The 12,454-nt window shown below is 34.0% G+C and overlaps 1 protein-coding gene across 1 annotated transcript in view; it reads right to left on the bottom strand.

The window, feature by feature from the left end:
- Positions 1-1,374: 1,374 nt before the first annotated feature.
- Positions 1,375-12,454, bottom strand: part of LOC128991469 (male-specific lethal 3 homolog) — a 39,880-nt gene continuing 28,800 nt past the window's right edge. Inside the window, exons 9-11 of the mRNA XM_054414371.1 lie at positions 10,956-11,125; positions 10,099-10,183; positions 1,375-3,386 (exon numbers count right to left, since the gene is read on the bottom strand). Coding sequence (XP_054270346.1) covers positions 3,305-3,386; positions 10,099-10,183; positions 10,956-11,125 — 337 coding nt within the window. The 3' untranslated portion in view covers positions 1,375-3,304. The remainder of the gene's footprint in view (positions 3,387-10,098; positions 10,184-10,955; positions 11,126-12,454) is intronic.

Raw genomic sequence — 12,454 nt, 5'->3', positions numbered from 1 at the left:
CGATTGACCCCAGATCTCAATTTCACAAGTTTAAAATCTTTGAAAATCAGCTTAAATTTTGAACTTACTTGAGGTATTTTTATGATTCAGAACCACCTTAGGTTTAGCAAATATTAAAAGTTGTGATGTTTAAGGGCCAGTTACATTCAAACTGTTCAAAGGTAAAGATTGGGCCTAATATTTAAAGCAGTATGTAGGCTATTGTAAATATATCATCTAGGTATATAAAACGGTTAAATACCTGTCCTTGATCTATAAGCACTATTATACTCCAGAATTATATTTTTTACTTCGCCTGTTCTCCATTTTCACCTTTACTGTACCGTATCGTCCTTAACACATTCGCTGCGGTCCCATCAATGGTTGGCTTGGTTGAGCGAACCTGTTTGGCTTTCAAATATCGGTCTGTCGAATAGCAAATTATGTTCTTCGTTACGATGGAAATTTAGAAATTTAGTCATTTAGCACTAGCAGAAATTTAGTTAAGTCGTCGTAGTTTGCTGAAACACTCACATATAGCACACTGTCTGGAACTAGCCGGTCCCATTGTATTGCCAATTTGAGGGAAGAAGACGGGACAACAAGTTGATTTATAAGCTTGCCAGTACGAGATTTTACTGTCCAGAAATTTACTACCAACCTACATAACAATAAAGCACCCATTCTGAACTTAAGACAGCTACATAAAAAACCCAGTCTTCCCTGTGTGCTGCTCCACAGAAATTGAATGGAATGTAGCCGATGTCGCCACTCACGGATAGGCGTTCAGGGTGGTAGAAAGGAACTAGAGCACTTGCCGGTGAGTGGCCCACAGCGAACGTGTTAAAGGGAGTATTTGAACAGATTGCTCATATTTCCTATACATAATGGTAAATACTTACTGTATGCACAATAGATGGTAACAGCTGATTTATTCTGATTAGATGAACAAGTTTCTTTGATCTGGACAGGCAAACAAAGTAATTGTTTGAGTAAGAATAAACTAATGTTTTAGGCAAAAGTTTTCATTTCAGGTCTAATTTAGCTAACAAAGTTTCTATTAAGCTTTTCAAAGGCCGGCAGGTTATTCACTCCGCTGCCTGATACACTCTGTTAGGGAAAATGTTAAGTCTCTGTAATTCATGTTAAAAGCTATCCAATCCTTTCAATAGATAATTATTTCCTAAAGATATTTGGATGTTATTATGTTTAATTTCCATCACTACCGGTAATACTTTTAATCATTGTTGGCATTTGGTAGATTTAACGTGAATTATTCAGGTTTCTGTTGAATTTCATCAACAAAAACAACCAATTCTTAAAAAGTTAAAAGTGTTAAAGGAAAAGTGGAAAACCCAAAGGGTACAGATTGTTTAAAAAATGTACAAGTTATTTTTATTACAGCAAAACAATAGGTACAGTGGTAATAATATGCAAAGTACAAACATAATGTTTTCATTGGCCAGGTTCTCTGAACTTAAATTTTACATAATACTAAACTATTGATGAAACCTTATTATTTGATAAAATTACATAGGAATTCATTTCATAATTGTTATTAAAAAAACACTTAGTTTTCACACAAATATATATATTTTCATGCTTTAAAAAATATTTACTGGGGTAAAGATGCAATTAATTACTCTGCTAACTCAATAACTTCAATATCTTTACGTTTCTGTTAGTTTAAAGATAAAGGTATTTTCATTGTGATTACTTAACAATGATGATAAACACAAATAAATTAAACAATACAATTGTGTAATCATAAATTGGAATTATTTTTTTCCAGAAAAATTAACGGAAGTTACTAGAAATATAACACTTACATCAGATTTCCTTTGATTCGGATTCTTTTTTACCCTAAAGATCTAGAAGGTCAATGAACTACATTAGCATGGCAATATATATGACTGGGACGGGTGGCGTCGTCCTTGTAATCCAGCTACTAGGAGGTCATGAATTGTGGATATTTATAGGCATGCACTGTGGATGCGATACTTCCTGGTGTGGATTAACGTCCGCACGAGTGAGTACTACGACTATCCACAGTACCATCCTGATAATTAGACCAATTCGTAAATACTAATGAAAATATGTGGTTCGGATTCCACTATAAACTGTAGGTCCGTTAGTGTCCATTAGCTGTATGGGCTATTAATTAACAGCTGTGTCTAAGGAATGTCGGCCTTAGTCACTAACAAGACTACAAGATCGCGCCACTCATCCTACACTCATCTCCATATTCATACTTGGCTTAAAATACCTACTTTGTATGGTCGCCATTTAATAAGAAAGTAATAAAGTATACTGTATTAAAAACTGACATTTTCACTCCAGGATGAATGCAAACTGTTAACAAGTTAGAAACAGTAGATTTTTAAAACTATTTATTAAAATTATAAATACAGTTACTAGAGCAAAATGGATTCTAATAAGAGGAATTTTTTACAACTGTAATATACACCTGATAAGATTTCTAAGTTGTATTGTATCATGCTTTAACATTGCCGATAGTTTTACTTAAAAAGGTTTTAATTGGACCTTATCATTGACATCTGCATTGGCTAATCTGAAACATACTAACTGAAATAGTCTATTTATAAAATTAATTGTTCAATGCAGAGGCAAAGTTGTTATTTAAAAACTCAACGAACAATAGGTCTATACAAACGCAGTCAGTTTGTACAAACAGTTGCTAAACAAAGCTATCAAAAATTTACTATAAACTGATCTGCTTATTATGGTGCAATTTTCCAAAGGGCTAGAGTTAAACTTGCTTCCTAGAAAAGTATTTTTAGTCTATGAGTTTTGAGATACACAAAAAGATTTACATAACATTTCTTTGTGAATCCATGGAAAACAAAGGTCGCACAACATTCACAAGCCCTCAGCTGTATTCAGCAGCCAGGAAAGCCGCCTTAAGAAGGCTAAACTCGGTCAAAATCAATTACAATCAGCCAGATGATTATCTTAAAATTATTAAGTGTATACATGATTGATGCATAAATTAAATCCACATTTATAACAAACTTTTTATAAGTTACACTATCGTTTAAAAAAACCCTTAGCTAGTACGGAAGATAACCAATACTACATTTAAACCAGTCTCACAGTTATATTGATGTAAAATATATTGATACCGGTACCAAACTTTAAAAAAAGGCTTAAATTAATTTGTCTAGATAATGACTTTCATGCATTACAAAAACATCTAATATCACACAAATGCCAAACACTTAGGTAAATATGAAAGTTGACGGTTATTGTACTAGATACAATTACATACAGTTAAATATACAAGATAGAGCACTGAAATAGTGATTTAATGATCCGCCTCTGACAATGAGTCAGGGTTGTCTTTGTAGTATGAAACTCCAAACCATTCCGGATGGTCTTCCAGGTACCTGCAACAGAACAGCCATCATTTGTTAGTTATTTTATCTCCACACTATTTATTTTACTACGGGTCGGAATGGTCGTATGAAAAAGTTTATCGAATATTGTAAATTATCTCCGACGATCATTGAAAAATCTTAAATTTTCAACTGTGCTCGCACACCTCTAATGCGAATACTCCAATCTAAGATTGTCCCAAACACTTTTTCTTGCACGTACGGCACGGTGCGGCCAGACGAAAAAACTTCTGACCCTTAAAATATCTTATTAAGAGTCATCACCCGCCGTGGGGCGGGGTTCTGAGTGTAACTTATGGCCTTGGTGGGTAGGTTGTGTGGAGGGGCAGGTAGCATGGGGTCATTATGCGTGCCATTCTGAAAACATCTTTGAGATGGCAAAAGAACAATCTTTATGAACAATCCATTCTGAAAACTATCTTTGTCACTCTATTATACTATTAATTGTTTGATAGCGTTAGAATTGCTGTAGTATTTTTATCAAGATAATTGATTTGAATTGTAATAGGCTGAATACACTTATTTGTGATTACAATTTATTTGTAGAGTGACTCGCAGAGTTTCATTCTCAAACAAATTTTCCCCCCTGTAGTTCATTAAAACTTTGTATAATTCAATCTTAGTGCTGTGTGAATTGTTTGGCCATTAACATTAGAAGCAGGACAACCAGATGGTGGTAGTACGAGAAAACTGCCGTCACCATAGGTTGATTCTGTTGTATTTACAATCTCATTTAAAACCACTGACTGTTTTGTATACAGCCATAACAATATTTAGTTTGCAAGATAAATCTAATAAAACACTTAGTCAAATACACCTAATAATTAACATATTCTCTAGGTGATAAATATTTAATCCTGTTAAAACTGAAACCGAGAATTAATCACATACTTAAATAGTAAATAATAAACGACAAGAGGATTAACAGCAAGAAAATTATAACAGAAAGTGTATTTATCATAAAAATGACGTCACCAGACCGAAAGCAAATATGTTTGCATTATTATTAAAATTAAACTGTCAAAAATCGTCCAAACCTTACGTTAATGTTATTAGTGGTTAGAGCTAGTGACGTCATGTTTCTGATCCACACCGTTTCTGCTCTAATATCTGTGATACCGGTAACAGTTACAATAATTCCTTTGAGTTAACAGCTGATCTTATGCCTTTGTTTTTATGTCAAAAACTGCTTCCATAAGGATTACATTAAAACTTTGAGAGCTAGTGGGGCGGATTCCTATGGGAATTTTTTAACGTCATATAGATGTTAGCACTCACCGATATGGTCTTTATCACCATGCAAAGTTTGAAAAAGATTGCTTCAGCCCTCTAGGAGGAGTTGGTGTATTACGAAATGCATGAGAGTTGACGTATAAGAGCTTTGCTCAAAAAATAAACTTGAGATTATAGCAAGTTATAACACCCTTTAACAACAAGAAAACACTTTTTTTCAATTCAGTCCCTTCAAATATTGTCTGAAAAAGCCTAATTCAAAGACATGTTTTGTGTTGTTAGAGGGGTGATCAAGACTATTAAAGAAAATTCATCAATGCAGAGAAAAGACTCATCTTTTTGCTTTCTAGAAGTAGCTAAAGTGGTTAAAGGTGGGCTTCAGTCCATGAGGAAACACCAATTTCTTTTGATGGTTCAAAACTGGGACTAACTGTTTCTGGTCATTGGGCTTTAGTTAATAAATGATCCTGGCTAATAAAACAGCTGATCATTGCCATTAACAAAGCTACACATATCGTATCACTTCATTCTACACTCATCCATTCACTCATATTTAGGTCACCTAGGTGCGGTCCATGAGAGTCTGCAGTTGAGTGAGGAGCCTATTTGTCACGTGACTTCGAAGTAGCCAATGAGTACCGTGCGTTGTTGCCAAATCTAATAATACCAGCTGATTTAAAAATATTATTAAGTATTTTAATTAGTGTCGTCAACAGGCGACATGGCAACGTTGCACTGACCTTGTCTTGTGATTATCTGCCGCCAACTGCACATTCTTGCTGTCCCTACTGTAGGTGGCCATCATTTCAGTTGATAATTGATAGGTAACAATGAATTGATATAATCTGATACGTTTTTATATCTTTCTTTTAGAACTGTTTATTTGATTTCCCCTTTGTGCTGTTTATAATGTCAATATGTTAAGCTGTTATTTATTTTTTTGCAAACTAATTTGAATTACATTCTGTTGCTCATTCAAACTAGAATCTCTCTTCTCTTTCTCTTTACCATACAATTTAAAAATAACCTTTGTTCTGCCAATATATTTATAATCCTCCTCTTGTATGGGAAGTGGTGGTGGACAAAGAGAATATTTGTGATGGCGGCCGCAACAGTGTTGACAGTCACACAGATAAAAGCCATTGGAGATTGTCGGATTGTGATTCCAAGCCTTCAGGACAAGTTCCCAAGCTCTAACTAGTAACTAGTGAAATAATTGCGGCTAATAGATGTAATAGGTGTGAGAGCAGCTAGCCTGAGAACTGGAGTAATCAAGCACTGACTCAGAAAATCTGGTAATATCATGAACTAGCAAAACTTCATTTTAGGCACCTTGTGAGTAACACAGTTTCCTATATAATAGTCTCAAGAATGAAATAGTTCAAAATAAATTTTCATATTAAATACTAGAGATGGGCCGATTCCTGAATTGGTCGATTCCGATACCGATTCCGATTCTACAACTTTGGTTTCGATTCTCGATTCCGCACTCGATACCGATACCTGTTAACCCTAGCAGTGGCCAATGTTAGAAGTGGGGAATGGCCAACCCATTTTGGCGATTTTGCAGACCATTTTTCGAAAATTCGTAAAAATTCAACCGTACAAGTAAACCTAGCCAACCTCATATTCATTTTGTTCGGAAAGAACAGGAGAATCTAGAAATAGTAATATCATAATGATTTAGACAGTGTATTTTATCGGTAAAGTGAAAAAAATATAAAAAATTGAATTTTTTTTTTTTAATTCCAAAAGCGGCCTCTGCATTTTTTTTCTACGGATTTTTTTATGGGAAATTCATTATATACATTTTGTAGACAATCTAATTCCCTACATAGAAATATATAACATGTTAGGAAAATATTTTTTTTTATAAGTTTTTTGGGGCGAAATATAATGACAAACGGAGAACCGAAAAAATTGAAAACCGTACAGTGTTAGTTTATGTTGTAAAAAGTTCTATAATATATGTGTATACTAATAATGATATATACATGTTTGTAAAGCTAATGAAGTAAGGAATCAAAAAAAGTCATAAAGTTTATGGTAAAAATAATTGTTTACCTATAAACATACGTATATAAAATAATGTTTTTATATTTTAGCGATTTCTCGAGAAAAAAATTCACAGTACTTAGTATACAACTTTTGTACCAAATTTGTTTACTTCAAACCAACATAATAATCTTGTAGTGTATTCAATTACCTACATAAAAATGTATAACATGTTAGAAATATTTTTTTTTTGTAGGTACGTAATAGGGACATAATAATACAATAACCGCAAAACCGCAAATAAGTGTAAACTATAGCCTAAAGTGTTTGCTTGTGTTGTGAAACATTATGTAGGCTGATGATATGTAGCCTACATATTTGTAAAGCTAATGAAGTAAGGAATCCAAAAAAGTCATAAGTATGATGGTAAAAAGTTATTTTCACCTATGATTATGTATCAATTTGAGAACGTTTTGAATTTTTTGCGCATTTCGAGAAAATGGAGTGTACAGTATTTAGTAGCCTATATAATTTTTTTACCAAATTTTTTACACCCAAACCAATATAAACATGTTGTAGTGTATTCATTTACCTTTATAAAAATGTATAACACCTTGGGTAAATCATTATATAGCATATATAGCACCTCTGAATGTCAGAATCGTCATTTTTGAACATGATGCTAACAAAATACAGTAGTAGGCCTATTTAGTATAGGCTATAACTTGTTTACAAAATTTTTTACCCCCAAACCATTATAAACATGTTGTAGTGTGTTCATTTACCTTTATAAAAATGTATAACACCTTGGGTATATCATTATATAGGTACAACAATCTCTGAATGTCAGAATCGTCATTTTAGGACATGATGCTAACAAAATACAACCTTTTATGAACACTATTTCACACAATTCAGTAATATTTATGCATGAAGATTACTGTTATACACACACACAACACTTCACTAACACTAACACTACGAACTAATAACATATTTAGTAATAAATCGCGGATAAAACTATTACCGGCAACAACACAAACAAACAATGGCAATACAAGACAGCTGACAGACTGTAGCAGTAATGACTCACTTGTCGTCTACATGCGAGCATACAGAAATAACCCTGAGTGCAGGGCTGCCACTCTCTGAATCTAAATTTCTTCCTCTTCAAAATGATATACTATATGACTAGTAATAATAACTTTCACTGTATATAATTCGTATTTTCCATACTGTCACCAGACGACTGTTGGCCATTTGTTAGAAATTTCGAAAACAGCTGTTTTCATAAAATCGTACCGATTGTGCAATAAATATTTAGTTATAAATATCACTACCACAATGAAGATAAAATCAATGGCTATCCAGTGGTACCACCCGCAACATCCCAAGACGAAAATTACCCGAGCAGGGTAATGCCAAACAAGACGTGTTTTGCCAGTTCCCAAGTGTCGGCTGCAAAAGTCGTACCGCGCCAAAATTTCATTTGATTTCTAATCGTCGTGACATTGTTATATACCTGCTACAGGGGTTGTTTATGTAATCAAATGAAAGTTCAGAATGTGATCTTTCGAATGGTATATATATTATTCTCATCTGAGTTGATTGTAAGTGTTTTTTTACCGTTAAAAAAATTTCGGCCCATACCGTCACCAGACGACATTGGCCATTCTAAGCATCAACGTCATACCGTCACCAGGCGACGGTTGGCCACTGCTAGGGTTAAAAATTCATTTAATAACACATATAACTTATGAACTTATGATAAAGCCTAACTTTATTTAATCTTTAAATACAATAAGATAACTGCATTGTATTGATTAAGGTTACATAGATTAGGTTAGCCAAAAAGGAAAAATAAGATAGGGCTATTTCAAGAAGACATGAATTTTAACATATTTTATTAAATTAATAATTAATTGATAGTAATAATTAATTGAGCACAATCACCAATTTAGGTACCGGTAGGCCTAAAATGTTCACAGAATTTTTTTTTTTCACAAGAATTCATAGTTCGTACATCTAGGCCTACAATGATTGTTCCATATTGCTTGAGTTATAAACTCAAAGTCATCTTCAATATTGTCATCATCAATATCACTTAAATTACTTAAAGAATCATGTAAAAAAGTCATGGAGTTCGTCACATCACTAGAACGGAGTCGGAGATCATATCCATTTTGAACAACTCAAACTCACTGTGCAAAATGCACGCACAGAAAACAAAACAACAAAAAACCAAAACATAGGTTAAACAATTCATTTGCCATTTGCAAACTCATGACAGCTGTTTCAGTTCAGTCATAGAGAAACAACATAAAAAAAAAACAATAAAAATACATCGCTAAATGGCTTTCTACAATAGTCACCATGAAGCCCTGAATTAGCTGAACAGTTCGTGGGGTCTCATATCTTATAATGTCATAGCTTATAATCGTGAATTTGTTCCATAGCTTATAATCAGTTATAAGCTATGCCACACTTTCACAAAAAATTATAAGCTATGCCACAATTTGGAGTTAGAAAATGCGAGTTAAACCATTGATTATATACACCTTATGTGTATTATATGTATATATTAACCCTTTGAGTGCCAACGTCCGGGGAACCGGACGTTTTTAAAACGAGCCAAAAGTGCCGACGTCCGGCCGACCGGACGTTTTTAGAACGACGTCCGGCTGACCGGACGTTTCGTAATGATCGAACAGTTGTCATAACAACCGAATGGATACTCGGATTCTTTTAACCCATATATTAACATTGAGTCGAAAGTTACTAGATGCGATACATCGATTTTCGTTGGTCGAAATATCGAAAATTCGATTTTTACGAAATTTTAACCTAAAAATCGCCAGATCGCGCTTGGCATTTTTAGCGCGACCCTCGGGAAAAATCATCGGCATTTTTTGAGCGTTACTTTGATTTCTCGCCTGGCACTCTAAGTGTTAAATGCTTGTACCATCTGGCAACATTGCCTTTGATCTGACAACATGGCGGCAACTAGAGTTCTGGTTAGGCCTAGTTGTCTTGTCACTGTTAACTGAACACAGCTCGTCATACCCATTGCTACTCGTTCTGAAATGCAATGGCAATCTATTTAGGATTATAAAACTATTACGAATGTGAGATAATGAACTTGGAATTATTTATATTAGCTGACTTCAAAGTATTTCAAATAAACTATGATGTGCCACTCTTTACAACCTTCAATGTCAGTTGAATTTAGCATTATTAATTAACCTCACTTTTCAGGGTATCGAGTACAATGAAGCTTAGTATCGAGTATCGGCGATTCTTCGATACCACTGGTATCGAAGGTATCGAGGTATCGAGAATCGGAATCGGCCCATCCCTATTAAATACACAAATTTATAGAATGAATAGAAAAATATTTGTAAGTGTTATATTCACATTTTATGGTAACTCGGAAACTAATCTAATATCACACAACTTTAAGCAAAAATATACTCACTTCAGAAAATACCCAAAATATTCCAGAACAGTTTCTAGTTTCTCGTCTGGCATGTTTGTAGCTTGTAGAAGCTCAGGGAGTTTGACTAAAACAAACATTATTGAGTGAAATTGTTGCTTGCTTTTTAAAATGTTATCAAGAATTATAAGAGAATTGAAAAATATGTTTACATAACCATTCCCTCAATAACCTCAATTAGACTTTCCTCCCTCCATTTTCTAAGACCTGTTAAGAGACCAACTTATATAATGTTATGTTGTCAGTTTTCAAATTATAGTAATGTTATCGTACATACCTACTTTATCATTGACTTTCAACATTTCAAGTTAGCTTTTTTTTGCTATTTTAATATTTGAAGATTGTATTAACAAGTGTTTTATATCCAATAAAAGGTGTGTTTGGTACTACACTGCTTTCACAAAATTTAGGCGATTTGAGGCAAAGCGATTCCATCCCCTCCACCTTGCATTACCTTGAAACAACAGATGCCAGGAAACCTTCCCTTTAAACCGCCTACATTTTGTGCACTAATATTTAATGCAACATGAAAGATGCCATAGTTTTCATCATGTTACAATTTCAATTAGGATTGGTAAATTTATGTAAATTAGAAATAAATTGATAATAATCTACATCAAAATTCTGTTGGAGACTATTCAACTACAAAGCTATGGCTATGTCATGCCAACGGGATTCTACATCCATCAATTAATTGTCAAATGTAATACAGTACCACATTCAACACATCGTTACAAACCAATAAACTGTAGTCCACTTTAAAAATAGGATCTCTCCCCTAAAAAAAGTAACTGAAAACTATGAAGAGTGTAAAGAAAAAATAGCATACTGTGACTTACCGAAAAGTCTGGCGAGATGAGTCGCGCCATAGATGAGAGACGGAGGCGAAGGTTGGACGGAGTAGAGTGTTGATGGAACGATCTTCCACTCTTGTATCTGAGTGTACAAGGCTGAGTGGCGAGGGGACTGTACTCGGCCACTGCCGGCCATCCAGCTGGTACTAGCCCCACTATCACAAGACACAACAATTACTACTGAACACTGTGACACATTTGACAAGTTTCATTATATTATGTTTTAACCACCTGATCACATTTAAATACATTACTATAAATTGGTGTAAAATACCTGCATTTATGCGATTAAATCGTTCGGTAAGGCAACCGGTTTCGACTCACTTGGGAGTCATCCTCAGGCCAGTCAAGATGTCAAATTGCTTTATATGAAGGGCGTTAAATGATAGTAAATAGGACAGCACATTCACACATTTAAGGATCAAGCAAGAGTGAGTCTAGACATAACTTTTGACCGATCTAGTCATGTACCGTACCACTACATTATGACCTTTGTTTTTACCTGATAAATGTCCAAATTTAAATGTGTGAATGTGCTGTCCTATTTATTAATATTTATTATCATTTAACAACCTTCATATGAAGCAAATTGACATCTTGTTCGATTAGCCTGAGGATGACTCCCATGTGAGTCGAAACCGGTTGCCATAATACAACGATTTGATCGCATAAGTGCAGGTATTTTACACCAATTTATAGTATTTGACTTGTATTGATAAAAATAATATTTTCAGAAAAGTTTAACATTTTTTATAATTTAAAGAAATATTAGTTTACATTCTGTACAACTGTCGAAATTATATTTTCTTCCTAGGTTTTGGACAATCTTCTGAAATAAGAACAGCAAACAATATTTTAACTTTGGATTGGGCATTTTTTACAACTAGTATGCAATGAGACACTAGTACAGGACAAAGACAAGGCAAACCCCAAGTAAACCCCACACTTGGTCACACCTCACTGAATGCAACTAAAAGTGAGAATGTAATCAATAATAATTTAATATATTTAACTACAGTAAACCTCACTAACTTGACAAGTTGTGGACCAAGAGGTTGTTGAGTCTGGAAGTTTTCGTGCTATCCAGAACATTAAAATTTGTATTCACCCTATAAAATGAATAGGCGTACATAACATATTAATTTTTATTTTTGTTATTTTGATACATACTGAGTAAAAAATCTTAAAAGAGTATAATCAATCGCTAGATCTTCAGTCAACTTTGAACGTCAAACACACTAGTGTGAGTGAGACAAAGCCAGATAGATGTGTGCCCTGTCAGCTATTGACTATTGAGTTCCACAGACTGTCGAGTTAGTGAGGTTAAAAATCTAGATAATGTATATTTTCTCTTGTAAATTAGCCAACATGGAGTAGTCAACACTTCACGTCAGGCCTGATGTTTATTCTGATTAACATTAAGAGCCGAAACTAGTTGTCACTACTCCACTACAGCAACCATGATTTACTATGAAGGTATCGCA

This window comes from Macrosteles quadrilineatus, unplaced genomic scaffold, assembly GCF_028750875.1.
Source record: "Macrosteles quadrilineatus isolate MER2022 unplaced genomic scaffold, UCM_ALF_1.0 Scaffold_4__1_contigs__length_99947679, whole genome shotgun sequence".
In the NCBI taxonomy this organism is placed as follows: domain Eukaryota; kingdom Metazoa; phylum Arthropoda; class Insecta; order Hemiptera; family Cicadellidae; genus Macrosteles; species Macrosteles quadrilineatus.
The sequence above is the reverse complement of the archived record's forward strand: the minus strand, read 5'-3'. Positions and strand labels throughout refer to the sequence as shown.